Genomic DNA, 27,741 nt, shown 5'->3' with positions numbered 1-27,741 from the left:
CACTTTCAGCCTATTCTTTATGTTTTCCGTATCCGGAAATATCGCAATAAACTGTTCAGTCATGCTCACTATTCGTGTCATTGACGCCAAGGACCAAAATTGACACTGATATAGGCATCTCGCTGACATGATTAGCAATTTGTATTCAAAATCATTTATTAACTAGGATGGAAAAATCTCTTCCTAAACTTACTCTCAAAGTTGCCCCGCGTGTAATAGAATGACCCAAGAATGCCTCTACAATTTGTCGCGAATGGCGCGGAGGTATTTCGCTGTCTTGAATTCGTCGACATATGAAATTTAGAGTTAGAAATATACTGTAGAATTTCCCTTTCACTGTGACGTTCAAAACAATTCAGAAAACTAGGATCCAGCTAGACAATAGGCTAAATCTCTTTGATCTGTTCTGCATCGTGATTCAATACCAACAACGTTGGAGAATAAGCCTGTTATAATAAACTAGAGATCACTAAGCGATATAAGCAATATGAAACCAATATGCGATGATCTTCCTACAATGAGGGCTTATCCACGCAGTAAATCAGGTGTTTTATCGAGGCGACGCATCCATGACAGCTTTCCCCCACGCAGTTAAAACGGTGTTCTACCTGTTACGCATTTATGACAGCAACATAACACGAATATCAAGCTTAACCGTAACTCAATCTGTGTAATAGATTATAATAGCAGTAGTAGATAACACAATATATTTCACTAGAATTGAAGTGCGGGTGGATGTGGAATCCGGCAATATAAACCGGCTCCGTAGCCCAAGTTCCTGTTGCTCTCATTATGTGTCAATATGCCCATTGATCCAGTCGATATATTTGCTCACTCTTGTGTAAGCTCCGTAGCTGCCCTTTTTGTTTTCGCACGAGCTACCCCAAGATGTCACGCCTTGTACGGTCCATGCTTCGCCGTCAAAACAAGACATCGGTCCGCCACTGTCTCCCTGCGTAATAGAACGCGTTGTTCATGGGTTATTTGGACCGCTCATGATAGGATTTTATTCATTATGTGGGTGTGATATCTCGTATTGGCCAAAGTCTTGTCTAGAAAGCCAACTCATTTCCTTCGCCCAGCAATATGTTTTAACAAAAACTCTAGCTACAAAGCCTCTAAATGACAGAACACCACAAGAGAGCAAGCTGATCATATAATCAATTTATTAGCCTATGTATATGTAGCATCACTATTACTAATTCAGTGGTACTATTCGGTACAACGACATAGCCTCATACCAGAGTTTATATCCACATGGTTTTACAGTGAATTATATAATTCACAACAGTATGTAATAAGTATATGTTTATTATTCATAGGTGGAACTGGACTAGGCATTTACCTCACATAACAGTATCACATCAATCTGTGTGCTCAGACATCAGTTTGAAATCAATACAAATAAGTAATAAAGCAATGAAGATATCGACGAGCTTTCTAGCTCCGAGGTAAATACTTTTCGCAACACAGCCACGTCATCGATATATTTGATATAACATTAATTTTGAAGCAATAAAGATCCATTACGTCGTTTTCTTTACTTCACTAAGCTGTTTATACCCCTGCCGATACCATATTTATATTCACGCAACGAATCCATTACCCTGCAGGTATCTTGACCACTGTTTGGTTCACCAGCGCACATCTGCGTCCTGTCTAGCATGTGACGATGCGAGAAACGGAGACACGTCCTATAGTCGTTTACAGTCGTGATAGCCTCCTTTAGCGCGTCGTTATGGGAAGGGTCTAAATGTGCAAGTAACCTCATCTTGAAAACATTTCAAACATTTGAGGTGCAGAGAATTTCAATCCGCTCTTGGTGAGCATTATAGCCTAAAAAGCAGTGGGATGATAGGATTGAATATTTTCAAATGCAGATCTTTTTTGGGTATGGGATGCAAATCCCTTTGTAATTCCAAATTGGCAACTCATTTCTTCCACAACAATCGATTTCTACCCTAGCTTAGGCTGTAAATCAGTTTAAAAAGGTTACATCTGATGAGAAATTCCGCATTCATACTGATTCCAATAGGTGAATACGAGTCAAACACAACAAATTCATATGGAAATATATCCCAAGGATGGAGTTGGTTCTGTTTTCCTCAACCGGCCCACTAAGGCGCGAAAATATGGCACAAGTTAACAAGGACTTATGTATGTGATTACTTCACTAGTTGAAAACGTTCTCTAAGCATAATATATATATATATATATCGACTTTTCAATTAGATAAAATAAAAAGGGCAAAAGAAAGCATAATGTTCCCCCAAAATGGCCGATGGTAAGATTTGATCCCTACGCTATATTGTAAATCTGATAAAGACAACTATTTTTCATCCGAGATTCTACAGTGTATCATGCCCCAAGTCCATATCCGGTAATGATTTTATTCCAAAGCTTCACATGGAAGTCTTTAGAAATTCAGCGTCAAGGTCTAAATCAACCTTCGGAATAAACAGAAGAACTATCCAAATTCTATTTTCAAATCCGGTTTTAGAAATAGTCATCCATATCTATGCTGATACCACGTGTATCACTATTCATCTCTAGTGAGAATAAATGAGTAATATATCTGCTTTGAAATACACCCGAATATTTTCGGCTGGCACACGTCAGGGGTAATCGTCAGCAACTAGTAGAGAATCGAAGAGAATGTTATGTGCGATATTGATACCAACATGGATACGATTGTTGATATACAATGTTCTCTTTATTTTATTATACACTGTAGTTGCTGACGATTACTCCTAAGGAGAGTCAGCCGAAAATATTCCGGATCGTGTCAATAGGAACGTATTACTAAATTGTATATTAAAATTCTGTACCATCAAGAATCTCTTCAAATGATATATCTGTCTTTATAGGGTTCTTCTATACACTATCGTCATGCAACCAATCGTTACCACTCACCGAATGTCCTCCCCCACCCGGAAATCACACATTTCGTGCCTCCAGGTACGATGTATTCGGGGTGCGGCAGGCAGGCGGTCATCACGTAATCAGTCAATACGAACGGAGATTTCAGTTCGATCAAAGCGATATCGTTGATGACTTTAGTCTTGGAATATGCTTCGTGGATATAATAATTCAGCACGTGTCTCGACTGAGCTTGTGGCTCGTTGCCAACGTGATGACCCATTCGAATGAGCAGAAGTCTAGCGCTGAAATATTCGTGGTAAATTATCTGCGGGGTGTTTCTGGATGACGACAAAAGAGGTAGTCATAGTATAGTCACGGTTACTACTTAAGCAGAGGTAGAAGTAGAGCCCTGCATTTCCACTAAATTAGAAGTAAAAGTAGCAGTTTCAATTCATGCCAAAGCTAATTCAAGTGGAAGAGAAAACTACGACGGAATGAAAAGTACTAAATTAAGTACTGTTTTTGTTCAAGTGTTGGTATACGTTTAGTATAGGTAATCGGAGGTGATTAATAATTCGAAATTGCAAGATGCGTTTTCGAAGCTAACGAAAAATAGCTAATTAGACTATATATCGGTATATTCTTCGAGAATATATTCAGTTACCATGATACAAGACCTATTTCACTCGGCTCTTGTGGGAATTTCTTACCCCAAAACTAATTTATACTTTTTAAAATCCAAATTATATAAAATACTTAGTTTTGTCTAAAACTCTTAATGGGAAACGAGAAGTAGTCTAAAAACAAATCCTCTTTAGTATGTAGCGTCGTTAATAATTTTTTGTCTGTCGCAAAGATACATCTTGAGATTTCGGTTGCAGCTACCTCCGATAAATTGCTCAATTCCAAATCTACTTTTTTAAACTGCGTACTTTATTATTTCTCTATCAATTTCTCTCTTCACTTGAAGCGATTTTGATAGGTCTTGGAATTCGCACTTCTACTTGTAATTGAGTATAACTTTAAGGCGTTATTTCTACTTCTACGTTGGGTACCAACTCTGACTACTTCGAACACTATTGTCTTCTACTGAAGAGTGTCTATAGTATTTCCACCTTGCATTTCGCCTGTGGTACTTCAGCTAGAGGCCCGGGATTGAAACTTACGAAGTACCGTCGTCTAGACAATGCGCCGCTGTAAGAACCCATCTCGGATCGACGAGGGTACCGCCGCAGAAATGTGAATCGTCCGGCCGAAACGTCACTCGAATACTCGCCATCCAAGGCCAGCTCCCGTGCATGGCGTAGCTGCCGCCCAAGATCCTGCGAAGTAGGGGCTTAGTCAAGATTCACGGCGTAACTGTATATTTCAATCCTGTTAGTTATGTACTGGGACATCAACTTTGGAGTGGAGTGAAGTGACATAACTTGTATGCAAAGATGTTCAGTAACGTCATACCTGGACATTGTGCGGCCTGCGGGCCAAATGCGGCCCGCGACGTGATTCTGACCGACCCGCGAAAAGTTTTATAACATAAAATAAATTTATTAATGTTAATGAGCGGACTAAAACTGTGGGCTGTGTTATATAAACTAAACAGGAAAAGCGTGAACTTTGAAGTCTAGTTTATTTTAAGTACCGTGATTACGTAACCGACGTACACACAAAAAAATCTGGTAGATTTACAAAGAAATTTCTGTAAATTTTACAACGAATTACCGGTCGTAGCCAATAGCAGCGTGTAGCTTGTCATTTTATATTTTGATATGTAATATTACATTAATTTAGCTGCTAAGTCAAGTTACCAGAATTTCTTCCCAAGGTTACTGACAGTTACTCGCTACGGCATTTTACCAAGCTATTGGCAAAATTGATTAGCTTCCAAGCCCCAGCAACCAGTGGATACGTGGAAGTGCATGTCACTGTGATATCATTCTTGTTGCGATTTGACTTGATTCAACCTCGTTCGCGAGACAGGATTAGGTCACACGGAACTGGTTGACCCTAGAACCAATTTCGGTATAGTGCACAGTTGAGTGCAAGAAGCAGCTGACAATGTATAGTTACACCATAGACATTATATTATAAGGCTATGGCTACACGGTCGGTCTCGGCGGTTAAATTTCTTGTAACAGATAGGGCTAATGAGTTACAAAAATCAGTTTAGGATATATAATCTTATTCCTGAAACTAGAAATATCAGCACAGCAGCAGGCTCAATTGACCATTTCTTAATGGCAGACACGGCGACATATAATAGGTTACCTTAGGTTGCGCGTTGCGGTTTTTCTGAGATTCGTAGTAAACAACCAACAATCAACTGTGACATCACAGATAGCGTCCGGTTTGGTAAGTAAGTAGGGAACCACACGTGGAGCAATAAATATTAATATATACGAAATTAGATGCAAAAGAAAGGGACTATAGGTGTTGATGGATGTTTCTGTATGAAAAACCAACCTGGATTGAACATTATAACGTGGACAGTAAATATTATTGGTGGCATATGTGAGCGGATGAATATCACTGATTTCAAAGTCGTCTGCGTGTCGAGCCGAGTAGCCGACTGGTCGGCCATTAATATTGAGCTTTGGGCATGCTAAGGCTGACGGTGCGAAGCTTGTGACTTGTGATTGAAGAAAGTAGAGACTTTCGTTGAAGATTCTCAGGACTGATGAATGGGATGCGCATCGTAAAAGGTACAGTAGCCTACTGTATAGTATTAGTTACCGTGAATATCTACGACTGTGCACACCACCCGGATGACTTTGGTTTCATGATTTAAATATTTCAGTCGCCCCATTCTCAGTTCTATTTTGGGATATTAGTCGACTTGTATAATGACCTGCGACACCACATACTCTGCCGCGGAGTAGTTGAAACTGTTAGCTTGTTATTGACATTTATCGGGTCATAGCTTAGATATGTTTTCATCCACTGCTGGATGTTTGGCTCACATGCCGCATCAAATGAGGAACCTTTTCTTTCAATACATTGATCATTTAAGTCATGAATCTCTGCTATATCATGTCAAATGAGGAGTCGTCAACTCACAATGTACCAGTACCGGTACTTCAAAAATTGTTATATTTTTGTTAGCCTATTTGTCTTAGTCTTTATAAGTCATGTCTAGGTTAGCAACTTGGCTTAGTATAGTGACTTACGCATGAATCATTTTTAGTGGAACTGCAAGATACTAGTCACACAGAAGGAATGAAGACGAGAAAAAGAAACAATTGGAAGTTTATCCGGCGTTGGAATTAATTCACCTTTTCTTGGGACCACTCGTGCTATATTTGCATGCCTCCTAAACAAGAATTATACCTCCATCGTGAATCATGAATGAATATACAGTTGTCCTAATGTCGTCTTGAGAGCGTGAAGAAACTTTTGCGGTATTTTGGCATCGCGTTGCTTTGGGATAGGTATGGATGTAGGCTGAGACGTGAATTTACAAGCTGGCATGTAATCTGGTTTGCAAGGACAGCATGTAGGGTTGTAGGTAGGTAGGTAAGGCGGTAAAATTACAGTCTCGGTGGTAAATTTACAGAAGAAAATGTAGATTGAATATACCAGAGGTGACTGTAACATTACAGTCTGGCATGTAAAGTTTGATTACCGGACGGTTGTAAGTTGAATTTACATTGAGTGACGGTAATGTTATATTACTGCCAAGTGGCTGGCCACCCTGCTTCCAGACATTTCGCGGTAAATCGAGGTAATTTTTTTTTTCAGTGTACGTCGTATGAGTGACCCGCGGTCAATATATGTATGTATATTGGGTATTATGGTGCTTAGCAACTACGGCCTTGTGCACCAAACCAATGTTCAATATAGCAGAGTGTGCCGTAACAAATAAAGTGATATGTTCCTGTTTCCATATTCAAGTTCAAATCTTGCTTGTGACCATTATAACATTTGGAATTACAAGGTCTGTGCATTAAGCTCTTACGTCATATGTTTCCGACTCCTAATTCGTAAAATAATGCATTCAGTGCACGTGATTAACGGTTATCCTCATTCATAAACGATAATATGTCCAGCAATGAAAGGTGCGACGGAAGGCCGACGTTTCAACAAGATTTGGAGCACTATGTATACATTTATTTGTTTACCGGAGTCGGCTGTAAACTGGTCTATAATGACCACCGAGCAGATCTCCTTGGTTAAGGATTATAATTTGAGTCGACATTATGAGAAAAATCATGCAGTGAAATACATATACTCGGCTGATGCGACAGACTTGCTAACGAAGTTAGCAAAACAGTAAGGATATTTTACTAAAGCATACATAGCTCAGGACGAAGCCTAATATTATCATATCCACCTGGCCGCATGTATTAATAATGTAATTCACCACTTTCAATTTGGAAGTAAAACTAGACAAGGCACCGCACAGTCTAAACTTCTGTTTCGACCCGTCAAAGTATATTCTGCTGCACATTTGGCACGCCAAGAAAAATAATTGCCCAACGTTGTGTAACGTAGTGCGCCTACGTTTTCATAGTACTCTAGCCTCAAGTTGGCAAAGCCTGCACTACTAACTCCAGTGGTTATGACCAATTTTAAACGACTTCCACTTTTGCTTGAACAGTTTCTATAGCGAGGGAATTGTTCATAGACAAATAAGATATGACGTTGGACAGTACAGACCCAATATGTGAGAGGAAAATGTTTGATGAAAGGGCGTACATTCCGCAAGAAGAACGTGGCGTCGGAAATTATGAAATTGCCAGGCATTCAATCGAATTCAGTCTTTAAAGCGTCATATATGATCATGATCGGCCTACCTGTACACTGCTAAGGCCATGGCAAAACTATTCACTATTTACAATATCCATTTTGAGAAATAGGAAAGTAGTTTCGGGATAAGTTTTCGACAATTTCACGACAGAAATTGCCATAAGAACCGCGTGAAATACACTCTGTGAAACGATAGCTGGGTATGTAACCTACTTACTGTTCGTTAGTCTTGAAGATGCATCTTGAGATTTCGAAAGTGTTGATACCTCAGATTAACTACTAGAGTCATGAGACAGGTCTTGTAAATCCCTACTTCTACTTTGATTTGAGTACCAACGTTCACTACTCTGACTACCTCTGCGTATCGCAGATCGAAGGAATGATTCAGTCAAGGGTTGGATTTGAAACAAATGGTGTTTTAAACAAAGGCCTTTTTGAAAAAAAACCATAATTGTGTTTTTTAAGTTGTAAAATTATGCAATAATTGTGTAAATACTTTTTAAAACACATGTTGTATCAGCCTATGCACAATTACTACCCTATTTAGACGAGGTATATCGATATGGGATGGTTTGAACCCTCAAAATAGTCGGCTCAACAGTTATAGTACAGATATTTCGTCAAAGGAGCTATATTTACCCTATATTTTGAATTGTCAATGTCAATTCCTTATGACGTCACAATTGAATATTCGTGACGTCATGGCTTTGAAAAAACATTATTTTTTCTTTTCATGAATTGGGGCATTGTTTTCATCTCTGTTGGTCGGTTACTTGCCTGACACGAGAGTCCGCCACTTCAGACTGCACATTGACATTGGGTTCGATCACCGGCGAGCCACAGTTTCCTGAAAATTTACAAAATTGGGAACGTTACCTTTCGATACAAAACCCATTAACAGTGTTTTGATGGTGTATCGTGTACGTTTGTCATAAGGATTAAGCGGATACTGTAATTTGAATGGGGCCGCGGAGTGAGAGGGGATTGCGCTTCTGCCTTGCGTGGGGTTGCTGCAACGGATCATCTCTTACTGTGCAGTGTGCATAGTTCTCAGTTATCCAAAGAGGTATTTGGCAGTACTTTCCTTCCACGACCCCGCATATTCATGCGACCTTGGGATCGGCAGTTTTTCGCTCATTGGCTGGATTCATGGCGAGCGAAACTCACTAGATATCGAACCCGCGTGCTTGGATAAGCTGAAACCTAACCACTGAGACACTGTTATTGGTTAGCTTTCCTACATATAATATCCACCGGCATAGACGTGCAGACGTAGCCTACTCATATTCAACACCCTGGTTGCTGCTGTAACCCGATAGTTAGTTTGATAATGGTACTTTTGTAAACAGTGAAATTTTCGTATACCTGTAGGTGTGAGCAAACATTTCAGCCCGATGGCTGCATCCATAGTCAGGCCACACTCTAGTAGGGTTATCATATATTCGTGGCCCGAATTACGGACACCCTTTAGCACCTACAAGTGGGTTTTCAAATGAGCTATGGATACAGTGACGTCACACTAAAAAAGCTTTGCCTATTGATTGCAATTGCTATTGAGTGGATTTTTAAACATAGGTCGTGAATTACTACTACTAGGTAAGTGGCGAGATAGTGCAGTGGTATAATTCGCGGCTGCAACACCAATGGGTGCAGGTTCGAGTCCGACCGAGGTCGACTTCCGAATTCCGATACCTAAGTGTTGGAGGTTTACCTAGGCTCCTCCTCGCCACCTCATCCGCGTCAGCGGTGTCTTACAAAAAGCCTAGAGGTGGGCCGTGCTATAAGTCGGCAGTTATGGAATATAAGAAGAATATCGGCCTGGTGTAAATGACCACAGCAGTCGACAAACACCATGAATACCCCAAAACAAACAAACAAACTACTACTAGTTCGCGAGTTACTACTGGGCCATCTCTATAATTGAGTTCTAGTGATTGCTAGGGTCGGTATTCTCATTTGGTCTGCAACAGGCGGATGAAATTCTCTGGCCCACCGGTAGTGTGTTTGACAGCCCTGATATACTGTTAGGTCGGTGCAGAAAGTGGTTGTGTGATGTAGCCAGGACCGAAACGACACTTTTCAGCCCATTAAAATACTGGCCTGGGGCCCACTATAAGGAGATCAATATAACTTCCGGGACGCTTACTACATGCATCTGGTTTCTCACCTGGTTTGTTAACTTTTGTAAATGAATTCTGTCAATAATATTGGTTGTTCCATACATCACTACAAAATGTTATCCTCACTCAGCCCACGTGATCAGAGTTAGCGATATAGCTGGTGGAGGTGATGACATCAAAATACAGGAAACTTTATTGCACATCGCTAAATCATGTTCATATCACACGGATGAGACTATTCATGAGCCGCAATGCCGGCCCGCAACCAGCAGGTTGCACATTCGGTGGTTTCCAACCTTTCATGGTCGCGACTCAATTTCCGATCTTCCATGGCCCGAATCAGAATTTGGTAATCTTATTCCTAAAAAAAGGTCAGCACCTTTGCCCGGAATTACGGTCTATGTTGGAATCTCATTACGTTCAACATCTTCGCGATCTCCAAAAAAGGGCAAACGACACCACGTTGAGAACCACTATCTTTGACTAAAGCCTCAAATGGCCTTACGAACACTAGTAATATACCGTTCTCTTACAACTGAGATTACTATTCATATTACAGTATATTATGGAGATTTTAATTTCCTTTTGATTGTAGTTTTTGCGAGGACGGGGGTACCCATATTAAAATTAATATATGTCAAACTAAATTGCGCGCAGCGTGACGAAAAAGTACAAGTAGCATATAAATCATCCCTAAAATAATATATTGTTCCTGCTTATTTACGAAACAAATTCGAGCTCCCGTCAAGACTCCAAAATTCCGGACATTTAAGCGTATTTTAGCATTCCCGCTTTCAAGCATTCCCGGACGCAGTTTAAACAGTGAAATTCAGGACCTGTTCGGGAATTTCGGGCGTATGGTGACCCTACAATATAGTAAAATCCGCAGGGGAAGCCGAAACGATATCTTTTCTTTAATTATATTGCAACCGAAAACCTGGTGATTATAAATATATATTATATATGAAAACGCACACGCGTCAAAAACATTAACGAGATTCTATAAGTTAGCCATCCTCAATAACAGGGGCGGGCAACATACGGCCCGCGAAGGGATTTTGTACGACCCGCCGAGAGTTTTTACTCTGAAAGTGAAATTTTATTGTGAATGTATTGACAAATTTTATGCGTCATAGAATGAATCCAAGTTTGCGAACCTGGGAAAGATGGACATTAAATTACTTGCTCGGTTCCGGTCTACTTACATTTTCTACCATGAACCAGTGTTGGGATGACTCGAGTAACCTTTTTCGTATGACTTGACTTGACTCGCGTCACCTTGAAAAGATGACTTGACTTGACTCGACACTTCAGAAATGCAGATTGACTCGTATCGAAGAAAAATTTACGAGTAAATTTAAAGTCATCAAGTAATTGATGTTGGCTAGATCGCTGTATCTTGCATAAGTTCGCCGAGCCTCTATTGTTATATCACAAATAAATTGATCGCCAACAACACTGATCGGAGCTTATATATAACAGCTTACGTTGTCGTAAACTTGCTCACCCCAACCAACCCTCTTGTATATAATTTAAATCAAACGAATATCGCCCATACGTTTATAATTATATATCGTGGATAGGTAGGTGGGTAGCTTATTGAACTAGATCATTTTTAAACATTCTGAGGTTTTGTATGTTATCTTGTGTTTTGGCTGAAATTTAAAGACTGAGGCTACACTGCTATACTTCCGTAGTTGAGCAGTTCTGCGTATGCGTGAGCGATATAGCGCCTTTCGCGAGTAAAATCAACTCTTCATTCCATTACTCGTCGCTACTTAATCCGCGTATAAGCGGTGTCTTACGCAAAGCCTAGAAATGGGCCGTGCGAGTCGGCAAGTTGAGGAATAAATATGAAGAATATTGGCCCTGGTGTAAATGACCGTAGTAGTCGACAAACACCATGAATATCTCAAAACAAACAAACAAACTGTTTATTGGTTCGTCGATTCCGAATAAATGGGTACTTCATCTGTATTTAAAACAGCAAAATGTAATGACTTCGAATCATGTCTAGTACTTTGAAATTTCTACTTGACTTGACTAGTGACTTGACTCGTGACTTGACTCGTGACTTGACTCGTGACTCGACTTGACTTGACTTGACTTGCCTAGAGTCACCTCCAAATATAGAGTGACTTGACTTGACTTGACCCGAGTCACCTTTGAAAATCAAGTGACTTGACTTGAATTGACTCGAGTCAAAATGTGCAATGACTCGAGATGACTTGTGACTCGATGGTAGTGACTTGATCCCTACAATGCCACGAACATTAACGAGGAAGGTCGCGTTCCAATATAACTGATGTTCGCGATCAGTCTTTCAGTGTTTCAGTGTTCCACATACGACATGCAACCAGAGTTCAAAAAACTAATTGACAATATTAAACGATCACAGATCTCTGATTGACTTCAATAGCTGTTGTAAATATATTCAGTAAATACTGTTCTGACTATATGCTTTAAACTTGAAGTTTACATTAAATAAAATGGATTCCTGGTATAGGTGGATAAATACGCGATTGAGGTATAATGTATATATTCCGTAATCCGGCCCGCCAAGTGCTTCATTTTCCCATATCCGGCCCGCCGACTGGAGAAGTTGCCCGCCCCTGCTCAATAACCTATTTGTTCTATGGGGATGAAGGTGTAGGTTGTGTCAATTCTTAGAACAGGATGGAAATATGAATGTGTGAACAGCGATTGCTTATTTTGGTTTAGCTTCAGAACACACAGTGTGCACAGTGAGTTTAACTTGCCAGTGCATTCTTTTGTGAAGACGACAGCAACATAATTTACTATTGTTTCGAACAATTTATTAATTCTGTAGATTTATTTGGCACCTTACCAGGGTTGCATTAATTCGAATTTTACTACTAATACTTTCGACATTTTTATAACGTTTGTCGTGGATTTTCTGCAACGGGCCGTACTTTTCCCACCCCTGGTCTAATGACTTGAGTAGGCTACTGGCGTTTTCGCATGTAATTGTGATTTCAGAACTGGGCATCATTTCACGAAGACGCGTACCGCAATGCATCAGTTTTTTTTCAATTACAAATTTCAAACTAAAGGACTTACTAGGCGACGGTGGTCTTGTGGTCCTCGCAGTGGTTGTTGTTGTTGTTGTAGTCGTTGTTTGAGGTCTTCCGTCCGGACCGCATTTCGGTACTGCACACTTCTCCCATCGCATGGTAGGGTCGGTCGTGTAGCACCATGGTCCCTCGTCGTAAGACGAAGACGGGTTACGACAGTAGTTAAAATCAAGCCCGCTAAATATTTGTAGAAAAACATATTTGACTAAAATCGCCCGGTAAAGAGTATGTGGGTCAGAGATATATCAAATTTCCATTTCTGAAGAGCCTCTTAAGTGTTTGTTATATTAGGTAGGGTTATCATAATTTGGAATCGGGAAAGGAGGACACTTTTTCAAAATTTTGAAACTGAGAATAGCAGAGGGAAATCCTCAAAAAATGGTAAATTTTTCCAACTTCGAGGTCGGTTGACTAATAAAGGGTCGACTTTCTCGCTCGGCGACCAAAATACGGTTTTTCTTTCACATTATTAGTTGGTTGACTAAAAAAAAGGTCAACCTACCGGCTCAGCTCCAGAAATAGCCACTGGAGCGTTACTTCAGTGCTGATTTACTGTATCTCAATCGAATTTTGCCCTATGTATAAACTAAATTTTCAACAAAAAGGACAAAATCTCAAAAAGGAAGACATTTAGGCATCCTCGGAGGAAATTTTCAAAAATCTGATAAAAGATGACGTATGGTAACCCTAATATTAGGCAGTATAGATACGCGCAGTACATGCTTCACGAATAACCGACGTATTCAATACTTATTATTTCAGATTCGAGATTACATCAAAGATCCAATTAAAATCCTGAATTGATTTGGAATCATGTTTTGAATCCCAGCCCTATTTCAGTAATGAAAAGCAAGCCACTAAAAGGTCACACCGAACGTCACGATTATTAGGTTAAGAAATTCTGTCTTTATCTAAGTCAAGTTCCGAAGCATCGTATATTCAAGTTCAGTCAAAATATTCAAATCCATGATTTTTAATTCCAAATTAGTGCATATCTTTGCAACCGAACAACGATCGGTATCGCTCGACTGCATCCAAGTATCAAAAAACTAACACGGTTATAATAGACACATTGCAACTATATGCTCGTACCTCTGTATATAGTGGCGAATATGATATATGAAAGCGAGATGATACATTTTGGGACGGATCAACGTATCTTTGACAATTATTGTATATGTGATCTTATTCAGACATGGTCTACTGTTTGTACTTCCACAAGTGAATATTCGATGTTTTAAAGGTAACGACCATTTAATATTCAAGTCCATGGAACGGCATGAACTCAAGGGTACACAAGCAGACTGGGAATTGGATTTCTCAAGATTTGTTTCAATGGCATTCGTGCGGAGGGAGATGATTTCGTTGATGTCAGAAAATGAACCAATAGATGAGGCCTACTCCGGATACCCTCAATCCAAAACGCAAAATGTTGCATACAACAAGTAGATGTCGAAGTGCACACAGTTGTCAGCATAGCGACTGGTGATTTCAAGAAAAATATTTACTAATATACACCCTTTGAAACACTTTGCGTCATCCACTTACAGTTTCAATAAACAATCCAATAAGAATGACTATCATTATTAATTCGACTTTAAATCGCGAAAGAAAGAGACATTTCGAATTCTGAAGTTATTTGGTGCAACAATGTACTCTGCTAGTATTGGCAGTACATTGTTAATGTACCTGCACGGATAGTTTTCCGGTGTGTTCGATTGGGCATGCGGTGTCTGACTCGACCATAACATACATGTCCGACCGGATATCGTCGTACTGACTCTGCCCCTGTAGTTGTTTCCTTTGCCCACGTAACATGCAGTTGTATTCTTTATTTCGGGAACGATTGGATTTCCACTGTCATCACGGCAGCTGTAAAAGGTGACGTCAATTTCAACTTCGTTTGGGGCAGAAGCAGAAGTGCCTAGCATATATTAACGCAGCGCGCGCAAAATGATTCGAATATGAATTGTAGTGATTGTAGTCGAGTATATTGTGTGGCGGGTTTTTCGAGTAGTGAACTGATGCATCCCATGCCACACACCTTACATTATAACTTCGAAGAATAGTAAAGTTAGCAAATTATTTGTATTTCGTCAATCAGTATAGGCTACTGGTAATTGGAAATAGGGCCAGAAACTGTTAAGGGTGCAAAAAATTACTGTATTATGGATGCCAAGCATTGTATATACCCCGAACAGTTGAAAAAGCGGGCAGAACATGACTTTCACACAAATCTGAACAGTGAACAATGACTTGGACTCGGACTCGAGTCACAACACTATGACTCGGACACGACCCTTTGCTCAATAACCCGGACTCGGACTTGACTCGGCGGTGAATTGAAAATGACTCGACTTGACTCGACTCAAAACCGTAAAAGTGATATAAAATATTGAGTTGAAACCTTGTGACTTGTATACAGTCCCGCGCGGAAGACTTGCAACCTCAATCATTCGCATCACATCATCCATAATGTGGGGAAGCACGTTTGTGGAAATGACATTTTTGTGAAATCGTGACCAACCCGCAGTTATATAACAAAGTGAAATGAAATAAGTACGGTCGTAAAATAGTAAATCATCTGTAGGTGGAGTAGTAATGGCCTTATCTTTTTGTAGTAGCATGAAATATACAATTATACATATTTTAACTTTCAATATTATCCATAACATCGATTTATTGATACTCAAATAATCGATTCGGAATCAAATCAGTCAGGTATACTCGATTTCGCCATAGGAATGCTAACCAGAGCATGGTTCCCATACGTATCGGCGAGACACAAGGCTGGGAGTCCTGCATGTAAACGCAACAAATAGTTGGCGATGGTAATTTCTGACTAAAGACAGTCGAAATGCATGATACTGTAACACCAGGGTTGGCCAACCTTTTTGACATGGCCGTAATGAACTAACTGGACGCCAAATACCTATGTTAAACTGTTCATGTCCATTTCCGGTGAAATACGAACTGATCTACTTTTTTCCAATTGGCTTACTATACGCACTGAAATCACGAGCGGTCGTGGTCATGTTATGAATAGTTACCGATATCCGTGACGGTCGCGCGAAGAGCGAAAATTTTCACAGATTCACGAATCAATTTAGTCATTATTATTACTAATTTCACATTTTACTATCAACTATGTATTCCTTTATCAGCGCATGTGATCAGATTCACAGGTAAAGTTGATGGAAGGGGTGCTGTCGAAAATTTGGTTGAGGTATAAATGATGATGCATCTTCGGTTGGGCCAATTGTCATTGGTCACTTTGATGCACGGTGTTATTTCTTGACCTTCCATCATGATAGTGGAAAGGTATAGGATCTTCCAAACGTACCATAAACAAAGTTCTTTCATGAGGAGTAGGCCTACACCATTCCAAGTTGGTTTTTCTATATGGGGCGCATGATTTTACTGTGCTGTTAGCGTCTACTGTGGGGCTCAGATTGCAAGGGCGCTTCCATATTAGGGTTGCCATACGTCCGGAATTTCCCGGACATGTCCGGAATTTCCCTGTTCAAAGTAGCGTCCGGGAGGAATTTCTAAAATATGCCAAATGTCCGGAATTTTGACGTTGGCTCATAATTTATTTTCGTAAATCAACATAAAAACAATATTGTTTGGGAATATTTATGCTGATGTATGATATTTTTTCGCGCTGTGCGCGATTTGCTACCACATTTATTGATTTTAATATGGAGACTACCACCCTCGCAAAAACTGCCATAAATTTTAAATAAAAACGACCTTCATTTACTGGAATAAGCTAAATTGTAATCGCAATTATAGGAAAACGGTATTTATTCCTAGAGATCGTTAATACCGTTTAAATGCTTTATTCAAAGATAGTGGTTCCTAACGGGGGGGGGGGGGGTCGTTTGCCTTTTTTCTGGGGTTAGCGAAGATGTTGAACGTAATCAGCTTCCCAAATAGCCCGTGAGTAAGTATGGGCAAAGGTGCCGACTTCTTTTAGTAATCAGCTCGTAAAATTTTGATCTGGGCCACGGGACATTTTTCAAATTGGAGACGGAGTCGCGATCATAAAAGGTTGGAAACCACTGGATGTGGGGTGTTTATAAAGGTCTGTGGTGCGCACCGGCATAAGGCTGATTAACAATCTTATCGGTATGACATGAAAATGACTTAACGATATGCAATTACGCTCCCAGTATTTTCGAACTCATCATCCTCCACCAGCACTACCGCTAACTCTGATCATGTGGGCGGAGAGTAGTATCTATATAGTGATATATGGAACGACCAATATTATTGACAGAATTAATTCAGATAATTCAACGAGCAGATGCATATAGAAACCAGATTCACACAGCAAGCAACCCCCCCCCCCCAGAAGTTACATCGATTACCCTATAGTGTGGGCTCAAAATCACAGCCACGTAGGCTACTCCTGAACCGGACCATGACCACCTCTGTTCTATGAACAAAGCTTTGCTGGAGTGACGTCATAACCCATTTTGAAATCCATTAGTGGGCGCACAAGACTGTCCGGAATTTGGGTTGCTGAAATATGGTAACCCTATTCTATATTAAAACTGAAAAATGAAGTCATATTGAATCGCGCGCAGCGCGAAGAAAATTTCAAGATTAATTTCAATCTCACGAAAATTCTTTAGTCAATTCGTAAATTAAATTTGCATGTCGACGGCCGCTAACACATACTACAATTGAATAACGTGTTGACGGCTGCACAAATTTCCTTCTGCGGCCGCAGGTTGGCCACCCCTGCTGTACTCTGTAGTTAGTATCCATATATCTTGTTTGCCGGTGTTACGAGAATTCTTTCCGCCAAGGCCTAATTTGCAGCATGTTCCTTACATATCGAATTCGCAATACTCCCATCTCGTCGTTTCATCCACTGTATAGCACCATGGCTTCAAGTCACCATCTGGATTCCGGCAGTAGTTCTCCGCCAAATTGTCACCTGCGAAAATTGATGCCACGGTTCATAATCAATTGTAACCACGTAAAATGTCGGAGTGGTGCTAGTGAAATCAATAGTGAGTTAATAGAAAATAGACGAGACCTGCGGCTTGGTCATATATGGCGAATGACTATAGTCATTCATATAAAAAAGTGTATGTATGTGGGCTATATCCAAGATGGTACAACTGACTGACTTATGGCAAGGTCGTATTCCTGCAATACATTTTTACTTCTATTTGGGAATTATATTCATTTCGGTTATGAATCATCATTATTAAGCAATTTTTATAAAAGTATCAAAGTCTATGGCTATTATATAACTATTCAAATCATTATAACATATTAAATTTCTGTATGAAGCTACTAATGAAGATGAATATCGACCTCATCGCCATTCCGTATGATTGTAGATTTACCGCGACTGTAATGGCTTGTTCTTAGTAGAAGACCAGTAATATCTGTGGGCATAATTACCGATACAGTGCTGTAACATCATGAGATTTCAGGAAGCGAAGGAAGTAGTTGCGCAGCAGCTAACCACGAAATGACTTCCCACTCTATAATTGAATGATTGACGGTTCGAAACCACAGTGTCTAAAACGCAAACCTGGTCTAGCTGCAGGATGGTTCATATGCGAATGCGGTGTATCAGAATCCCATCGTTGACAAGTTTTCCCTGTTCGCGTAACGCTGACGGTTCCTTCGTAATCTCTCCCATTGCACACGATGCAAGGCGATTCTGCAACTATTTAACGGTGCAAATTAGATACTTATTTTCACTGAGGCATAGTGTGTGAAGCGCGGAATTGGTTGGTAGCTATGTCGACGTTACGTCATGCGCAATACATCACAACACAAATTCCCTGAAATGAATGCTGTCACAATGCTCTCATGCAACTTTCCGCATAGCCTACTGTTCACGGTCGATATTTATCAATCCGTGGCAGAATCGCTGATAAAGACTCCTTCATTAATTAGGCCAGCAAACCTATCTTCGTAATTGCGTACGGTCAAAACGCATCGTGAATTGAGAAGACAGGAAAATGCTGGAGATGATTGTCGCTTTCTACCTTAGGTGAAATTAAGAGGTTCAGAATAAGGTGTAATCGACATTACACAAACGTCGCTACGGTATGATGAAAAATAGGTAATATAGTGAAAATCAGAAGCCTTCCCGGAAGTCATGTTATCTGGGTGAAACATAAGAGTCTATATGTGTGTATGAAGAGTAGGGCTGTTCAAAAATTACTTTTTTTCCTGAATCTTGCTGGTTACTTGATTAAATCGTTAGGTTGCCTTAAAAAACGACGCATACCAAATTTGAATTCATTCCGACAAATATTCGCGGGTTACGTAGAGTTTGAAAATTTTGGATTTGCCCAAAAACGCAAAAAAAAATTTTTCTCCAATTTTTTTGCCAACCCCATGAAATTGTTGGGCTGTCTTCAAAAACTAGGCAAAACAAATTTGGCTCAATTCCAAGCTGTAGAACCGGAGTTATTTCAGTTTTTATTCGATAATTCTGGGATTATCCTTGATTGGTGGATAATCCAAGAATTATCACCGAAAAACTGGAATAACTCCGCTTCTACGGCTTGGAATTGAGTCAAATTTGTTTTGCATAGTTTTTGAAGACAGCCCAACAATTTCATGGGGTTGGCAAAAAAATTGGAGAAAAATTTTTTTTTGCGTTTTTGGGCAAATCCAAAATTTTCAAACTCTACGTAACCCGCGAATATTTGTCGGAATGAATTCAAATTTGGTATGCGTCGTTTTTTAAGGCAACCTAACGATTTAATCAAGTAACCAGCAAGATTCAAGAAAAAAAGTTATTTTTGAACAGCCCTAATGAAGAGGTATCACATATTGACACATATCTTACATTGTAGTAATGGTGTGCATTTACAGTTTCATTCACTCGCCAATCTGCATCTGTCAATGCTGCAATAACCGATGCAAATTGTTGATGGTGAACATAAACAGAGTAATATCGGATGGATTGCAATGTATGCTTGTCTATAATAGGGTTGCCATACGTCCGGAATTTCCTGGACATGTCCAGAACTTCACTGTTAAAACTTGCGTCCGGGAGGAATTTTTAAAATATGCCTAAATGTCCGGAATTTCGAAAGCTTGAAGTAATTAGCTCATTATTTTTTCGTAAATCAACATACAGAAGATTATTTTTGGACAAATTTATGGTACATGATATTTTTCTTTGCGCTGCGCGCGATTTAGTATCATATATATTGGTATTAAGATGGAGACTACCACCCTTGCAAAAACTGCGATCAAAAATAATTAAAAAAATAACATTCATTTACACAAAGAAGTCTAATTGTAATCGGAATTACAAGATAACGGTATATTCATAGAGTCGGTTTAGGCTGCTTGGATGCTTTATTAAAAGATGGTGGTTCTAAACCTGGGGGTAGTTTGCCTTTATTCTGGGGTTCGTGAAGATGTTGAACGTAATTAGCTTCCAAATTAGGCCGTGAGTAAATCTGGGCAAATGTGCCGACCTTTAATTAGTAATAAGCTCATCAAATTTTGAGCTGGGCCAAGGCACATTTTCAAATTGGAAATGAAGTCGCGACGATAAATGGTTGGAAACCACCGGATGTGCGGTGTTTATATAGCTCGGCAGTGCTCATCAGGCTGATAAATAATCTTATCGGCCTGACATGAACATGATTTAACGATGCACAATTACACTTCTTGCATTTTCGAAGTCACCATCCTGCACCAGCTCTACCGATAACTCTGATCCTGTGGACGGAGAGAGGATCAAAATTATACAGTAATATATGGAAGAGCCAATATTATCGAAAAAATTCATTCAAATCATTTAACGACCAGATGGATATGGTTAGCCCCCAGAAGTTGCATCGAATAACCCATATACGGCGGGCCCAAAATGACTGTTTATTTGGGCGGGAGGGGGCTGAAAAATTTGGCTTCGGCCCTGGTTACAATTTAAAATACACAACCACATACTCCTGAACCGGATCGATGGACAAAGTGTTTCTGGTGTGACGTCATATTGATCTACAATGTGCTCACACCTCAATTTGAAATCCGCTAGTAGGCGCTGCAGAGCGCCCGAAATTTGTGAAACAAAAATATGGTAAGGTAACCCTAGCCTATAAGCCATTATTTTAATATGCTCTTCACCGAATCAATCTACAAATATATATTATCAGTAGAACGCAAGATATATCCGGTATGTGACGAGTTTGATTCTAGTCTTGTCTGCTACTTTAACTCTGATATATAAAAATCGACGGGAACTATTTATATAAACAAGCACCATGTGTCTATTATACGTTCGTGAAATTTATAGGGGTCAATGCGAGCCGCACGAAGGCAAGCATAAAGGCACGGTTGGGAATCACTGACCTCTACTCTGTCATGAATAAATATCATTCGAACTCTTTAATTATATAGATCGTTTATTATGGAATATATAGATAGATTTTGCAGGTGCGTAGGAGTGTGTCTTTATTGCTACACTTTACCTTCGCACTGTGGAACGTCGCAATACTGCCACCTCACATTTGCATCTCTAGTGTAGCACCACACTCCTTGCGTGTCGTTGTCGGGATTTCGGCAATAGTTATGATTCCCGCCGTTGTCTGTTGGTCTGCAGTAAGATAGATTGCTTCTTATTGAATGAAAATACGGATTTAGACGTGATACAGTAAATCTGTATTTACTCATTTCAAACCAATGATTTATGCGTTGATTCTATCAGCAAACTACCTGACATAGATGATTAAAAGATCCACAATTAAATGTCAGGTATAATGCCCATGAAAAAAGTAGATGGTCTTGTCATTGTCTATTGAAAATGGGCCGCGTCACATAATAAATCAGTCTGTGACATAGCAGCCTTAGAGATTACATGTCCTTCTGATACTCTTTAAATCGTTATTCCAATCGAAGTTACAATACGGCATCATCTGTTGGGGGGCTGCAAGTAAAACTGCACTGAAGCCTCTGCCAAAACGACAACATCAGTTCCTCCAGGGCCAGGGCTCCAAAGAAACCAGGATGTGTGTCCAAAAAATCACTGCTCAAAAGGTTCGGTGTCCTAAACATAACAGATATACGGAAACTAGAAATGGCCAAGTTTATGTATCAGTTCCACTGCGGCCACTGGCCCTTCTTTACCCCGGTATCAAAAGTGCATAAGTACGACACACGCGCGTGCACGTCGTCCAACTATCATATGGTGAGCAAAAAAGATCACTCTATCAAATATACCGGACCCGATTTGTGGAACAGTATCTCGCCGGGTATCCAACAATCATCGATCATGTCTACATTCAAGTCAAGATACAAACATTTTCGACTGAATAAATTATAGTTTGCCCTCTATTATACCGGACCACGTCCTGACATATCGATTTCGCCTTCCGAAATATGCCATCTTTTCTTTTACCCCCTGTCCTTTTATATTATCCTCATTTACTATTCATTCAGTGTGCATGACTCCTTTTTTATACAGCCCTAGGCTTAGCGGGTGTCTGATCTCGAAGACTACTTTAAGTCGTTTCGACATCTACTAATATCTTTCGTTGTATCGCAGTCTAGTAGCGCAATGAAATAAAGAAATTACTAGCAATAAATTGAATTAAATCGAAAAATGTCTCGGCGATTTTGCTTTATATAGCTAAAATTTTTGTGTCTCTCGCAAATTCCCACCTAAAATGGTGGACTGCAGTGAATTAACCGTAGTGTAAAAATGAAATACAACATATTCCGCTCTTTGAAGCCATGGGTGGGAATAGGTGTATTTATCAGATATTAATTCTAGCGTTGGGTTAAATCAGCTAAACTGCACACTCAAGGTAGCTAACTGTGCTGTGACGCTCTTCCAAACGGTAAAAATGAGTTAGCCTACTTGTACCAGTCCTTTTAGCGAATATCTCTGGGGTGTAGTGGGTTTTACCTACGTGTATCACCTCATGACTCATACGTACGCCATCATTGACTGCCTTTTATTTCTTACGCCGTTGTTGACCGTGGCGCGAAAGACCAACAGGTGATAAGCGCCAAATTTTTCTTTCAATAAACAACAACAACAAAAACCTTTTGACTCATATTCATCAGATGATTTTGAAAGTACCTATCACCTGATTTACACCAAACGTTAAGATGAAAATCATCGAAAATACGCTTTTCGTTCATAGTGTGTATCTGGCTTGAACTAATTTGTCAATTTCAAATTCCAATATTTAGATTAACGTTGCAGTTGAATGACATATACCTGAATATTTACATCATGTTTTGGTTGCGCCAACGGTCTCTTCTATGTCATATCCTCTAATTAAAACTTTATCGGCATATATGCCAACAGGAATGTGGTAACAAGGAGGGTCTCAATGAAAATCATGCCTAAATGTCACAAACTGATAAAAACTCTGTGGCAGTGAGTAGACTCGCATGAATATGGTTTACATTTTTCCTGTAGTAGGAAGATGTTTAGTACGTATGGTGTCGAATATCTTTCTGGGCTGAGTCATTGCTAATGGATTAAAGCGCATAAAAGAGTTACGATAACATTATATATGGAGCGTTCAGACGTTATATCTATAAAGAAGTACGTAAAACATTTTGATTATCGTAGCATTAGGTTGCAGGTAAAGAGCTATATCATCATATCATAAATACGCAGCCGTTACTGCGACTATTAGTTTTCCGTTCATCAAGATGCTACTGACCTGTAATTAGGCACGTGAGGACGATTAGCGGTCCACTTCTGACACCGCTTCCCGCTCGCGGTTACGGCTACGGTACCGCGATAGTCACTGTGGTCAGTACCGCGTACGCATTCCGACTCTGTGAATCGAGAGGAAGTCTGGCTACAGTGAGGCTATCAAGATATTTTTGACCACAAGAGGCGTGTTTATGCTGATAGCTTTCTGATTTGTTTTACATCGTGACTATTCATTTCATTCGGTACAAGTTGAGTGTGGCATCGTTTCTGTTCGTTGTACCTGCGTAAACTCTGTTTTATTGCCGTGTTGTATTAAGGTGTACTAGCTTACCTTCATGTTAATAAAAGCCTAAGAACTGGTCGCATAGAGCACTATCAAGGGGTACAACATACAGTGTTTCCAAGCTCAAATTATTGTCGAGGAAAGACTTCAATACTATCAGAAGCTGAATCTTCCTCTGATGGCTAATTGAGAGGAACACGTGCTGCAGTTCCGTTAAATTCCAACCAATCTATCTGGAAACAGACACGGACTAGATAATTTTAATTGTTTCATTGGACTACAAATTAGAGAGAAATACCAGTAATCTAATTATGATCTAATTTTCAAAATGTTTTTAAGCACTAATCTTAATTCTAATCTAATTTCTGGTTTACCTGAAAATGGTACAGGGGAATAATGCAATACGAAACGAGTCAAGCCTTGGTGTACAGAAATTTCCCATTCACATGCTTTTTAGAATGAACTATAATTTGATATGAACTGAACGTGATTATAGCTGTCTTTATGTCTAATTCGTAAATTATCTCAATTCCCGAGTTTATGCGAATTTAGTAATTCTAATTCTAATTTAAGAATGAGAGCTGAAATTTTTTTAGTTTCCAACTTTAACTGAAAGAATAGCTTCAAATATGCTCAAGAATACGGTTAAAATAATTCCATCTAGATATCGTATATGATTCTCACAATGGTATCATTCCAAGGCATAAGCCTGGATGATCAGAAAAATAGAAGCATGTTTTTTAGTAATCTTGTTATTAGGAATGTAGTGTAGGCCTATATAGAAATATTCACTCACCAACGATGTCGTTCAAAATGTAGGTATTGAACACCTTCGCGTCGACCAAACGCCTTTTCGCCGCTGTCCCTGTGAGTATGCTCCTGGCGAGTTCTGACGTGTACAGGAAACATCGATTTTTACCGAGTTTCGAGCCACTCAGTCGAAATGCGATCATTCTAAAGAATATTGAAATGATTCGATGAGCTGCATCGACATTAAACGTTAATTCGCGATATCGTCGAAGATCCATGCTATGGTCACTATTCTCACTTGTCAATTGGGGTATGACCGTATCGAATTTTTTTGTCTCTTACACTTTGAACAACACGATTGTGCAGTGGTGGTATCTGGTAGGCTATGACTTGTCTTGTACTATAGATCCTATTCTGATTGGATCCAAAGACATTGCAAGTCATTTTGTCACGTTCAGAGTAGCAGATATTCTTCCATATCAAATGACCTTGAATAATGGAAATATAGGGGGAAATAGAATAAATGATGCCAACATTAAAACCAAACGCTGTATATTTTGCATCGCACACATCGCACACCAACGTTCTAAATATCAGAGCTGGATGGATGAGATTCCAGAGCATGTGATCACATTCCCTAACAGTCGAACTTTTACCTATAGAAAGCCATACACAGATCCAGGAATCACTGTCCAACTATTTGTAAAGCACAGATGGAACATTAAGATTTCGGATAGATGGATTTGACCTAGCAAGGGGTAGTCATGTATCAGCCCTTAGTTTAAACATAGATCTACATATATGAAATTACACAACCGACATTCGGACAGCATTTACTCGGTTTAGACATGCACAATGTATTTTTATTCTCGTTTGAAAATGACTCCCACCCGCTTTATCATGGTATAGGCACATTCCATTAGGATCAGAGCTGGCTAGCTCTGTTGCTAAGATAATTAAAATTTGTGGAGTTTTCATCCCCAAATCCAAATCTAAATTTGAAATATAGCTTATTCAAATCCAATTAGGGCAAAAATCTTGAATCCTTTTCATTCATATCAGACTCCAAAGTCATGTTTATTGCTCCTCGATAAAAGGCAGCACAATAGCATTACGGCCAGGTGAATGATATAATAAATATTTACCATCGCAATATGTGTTCACAAGGCTTCAAGAAACCCTACAATGGCCATACTCAGAAATGGTATTACTCACGAGCAATCTAGGGCGTTCTCCTGGCAATACCCGAGGCACAGGTCGGCACTAAGTCCATCTGCTTTTATCGGTTTCACTCCCTTTGGTCTTTTCTTTTCATACGTCTTGTAGCCATCGATGGGCCCTGAAAATGTTCACGAAATTCGTTAACAAAGAAAATGTCTTCTGCTATCGATATAAATATGCAATAATGAGCTCATATGTTATTTCTACTGTAAAGTAAAAAAGACTAATTAAAAAAAAATTCAATTCAGTATATCCAGTGCTCGTATTCAGTCGCTTCGTACCGGATCATGTTGAATATTCTAGCGTAGTTTACGAGATTGGCGAACTTACACTAACTATATATCCAATAGACTGATGAGGTGAATTCTTTTGCATGCTCGTAGCAAACATTGTTGCACTTGTTCATTTCTGTTTTTGTTTGATTTTAATACGTTTCGATATTCATGGACAATTGGAAATGGGTCGTTTTAAACCAGGATGCAAAATTTTGTCTGATTCCCGATCTGTAGACTTGTAGCACGGACCACACGATGCGATTTGCGAATCACTGTCGTCAGAACGTGGGTTCCGCACCACAAATTCTTACAAAAAACAGTGTTTCTTAATTTTAAGTCAATATAAGATTTCTGTTGCAAGGGATGTAGAATTTCACACATCTTTCAATGAAAGCTGCTAATAAATATGCGGCGTGAGAGAAGGGTGTTGATAAAGTTTCAAATTCGTCAATTACGCGTTGATAATTGAACAACAGCAACGGCAAAAAAGGTCATGTCATCTCAGGCGACTGAAAAAAAAAGTTGAAAGCATTTAAGTCTTACCTGCACTTTCCGTCCAGTGTATTAAGAACAACAAAAATACCGCCGGAACGACGACGGGGAGCCAATTATATACCATACTGACTTTGCTCTGCACCTACATGTAAACGTATTCAATCGCAATGTTAAAAGAACTACAACATACTATAAGCCACATTTTGGACTAGACGCGTTGTCCTAGAAAGGTCAGAATTTAAATCACGACAGCATACGTCGCGAATTCACCTTACCGACTGTGTATTTTTGTCTGCGTCTCTGTAAATGTCTGCTGAAATGCAAAAATGTAAATTCAAATCAAAACCTTCTGCTTGACTGTTCGAAATAGATCTTGGAATTTGCTCAAATCATTTCGTAACAATTTAACGATGCTCAAGGCTCTACCCTGTCATGTCTACAGTCAGCTAATTGGTGTATCATAGCGTAAACTGGTATTTTGTAGTGCCTGGCAGATGTTGGTTGAGAATTCTTCGTACCGATATCAAGTCCTATTCAAATTATTGGCTCACTTTCAATAGAGGGAAGTTCGAAGGGCTAAATCAAGCCCGGAAATGTTCGTCAGTTCAATTCAAAATAACACATTTATAAACCCGTATTTAGGTCATAGGATCCCATCACATTCAATCTCGTGCTACAAGTCTTTTCAGTCCTTCATTATAAGATACACACGATCGAAATTTAAATATCTCTCGGTACCGCATGCGACCACGTCCTGGAAAGGGAAAGGTTTGCATCCTTAAATAAAACCACAATGAGTCGAGTTGGGATTAAGTGACATTCAAGAATAATCGTGACATGATTCGACTCCTAGTCAAAATAACTTTGATTTTAACCGTTTCGGTATCAGGGAAATATGAAGCTGCTCCGGAAACGAAGGCGAATTGTCAAGTAAATTTATCTCAATCAATTCTTATGTTTCAATATGTCTCTTTTTGGCTGTCCACACGTTGTTTAAGACATACATTGAACATCAAATTGCATGCCATTCAAACCAAGTAAGATATGACACGTATGGACGCAACACGTCTTTCAATGTTATTCGTTATCGTGACTGCAAGAAGTCTTTGCGGCGTCGTGAATTTAAGTAATGGTAAGCTCTACGTATCGCCCGCAGAAGATATTACTTTTGTACATGACGTCAAGACGTATGCCTCTAGATCAGTAATTCTTACATTTTTTGACT

The 27,741-nt window shown here is 39.5% G+C and overlaps 1 protein-coding gene and 1 long non-coding RNA gene across 2 annotated transcripts; one reads left to right on the top strand and one right to left on the bottom strand.

Moving 5' to 3' along the window:
* Window positions 1-650: 650 nt before the first annotated feature.
* LOC145447623 (plasminogen-like) lies at window positions 651-26,952 on the bottom strand. The gene is made up of 14 exons (XM_080325868.1): window positions 26,565-26,952; window positions 25,741-25,864; window positions 24,572-24,729; window positions 23,497-23,614; window positions 21,289-21,413; window positions 18,378-18,515; window positions 17,663-17,768; window positions 14,510-14,692; window positions 12,807-12,997; window positions 8,383-8,452; window positions 4,029-4,184; window positions 2,914-3,164; window positions 1,607-1,749; window positions 651-952 (listed from the first exon to the last, which is right to left on the bottom strand). Exons 1-14 carry the CDS (start codon window positions 26,638-26,640, stop codon window positions 791-793), a joined length of 2,001 nt encoding a protein of 666 aa, XP_080181994.1. The 5' UTR covers window positions 26,641-26,952; the 3' UTR covers window positions 651-790.
* LOC145447631 (uncharacterized) lies at window positions 5,151-6,191 on the top strand. The gene is made up of 2 exons (XR_013917668.1): window positions 5,151-5,561; window positions 6,044-6,191. It is a non-coding gene; the product is annotated as an uncharacterized LOC145447631 (long non-coding RNA).
* Window positions 26,953-27,741: the final 789 nt, after the last annotated feature.

The sequence above is a fragment of the Botryllus schlosseri genome, chromosome 1 (genome assembly GCF_051294905.1).
Source record: "Botryllus schlosseri isolate E-star chromosome 1, Bs_hap1, whole genome shotgun sequence".
Lineage (NCBI taxonomy): Eukaryota > Metazoa > Chordata > Ascidiacea > Stolidobranchia > Styelidae > Botryllus > Botryllus schlosseri.
Note: the sequence above shows the minus strand (reverse complement) of the source record. Positions and strands in the feature narration are given on the sequence as shown.

Bases quoted from the DNA above. Each gene is read 5' to 3' on its own strand.
- LOC145447623 (XM_080325868.1), bottom strand. From the start codon at position 26,640: ATGGTATATAATTGGCTCCCCGTCGTCGTTCCGGCGGTATTTTTGTTG. The intron at 12,998-14,509 runs GTACATTAACAA...ACAAATATTTAG, and splicing joins CCGGAAAACTATCCGTGCAG to CGGGCTTGATTTTAACTACT. The intron at 953-1,606 runs GTAATGGATTCG...TCTATTACGCAG, and splicing joins GTGGTCAAGATACCTGCAGG to GGAGACAGTGGCGGACCGAT.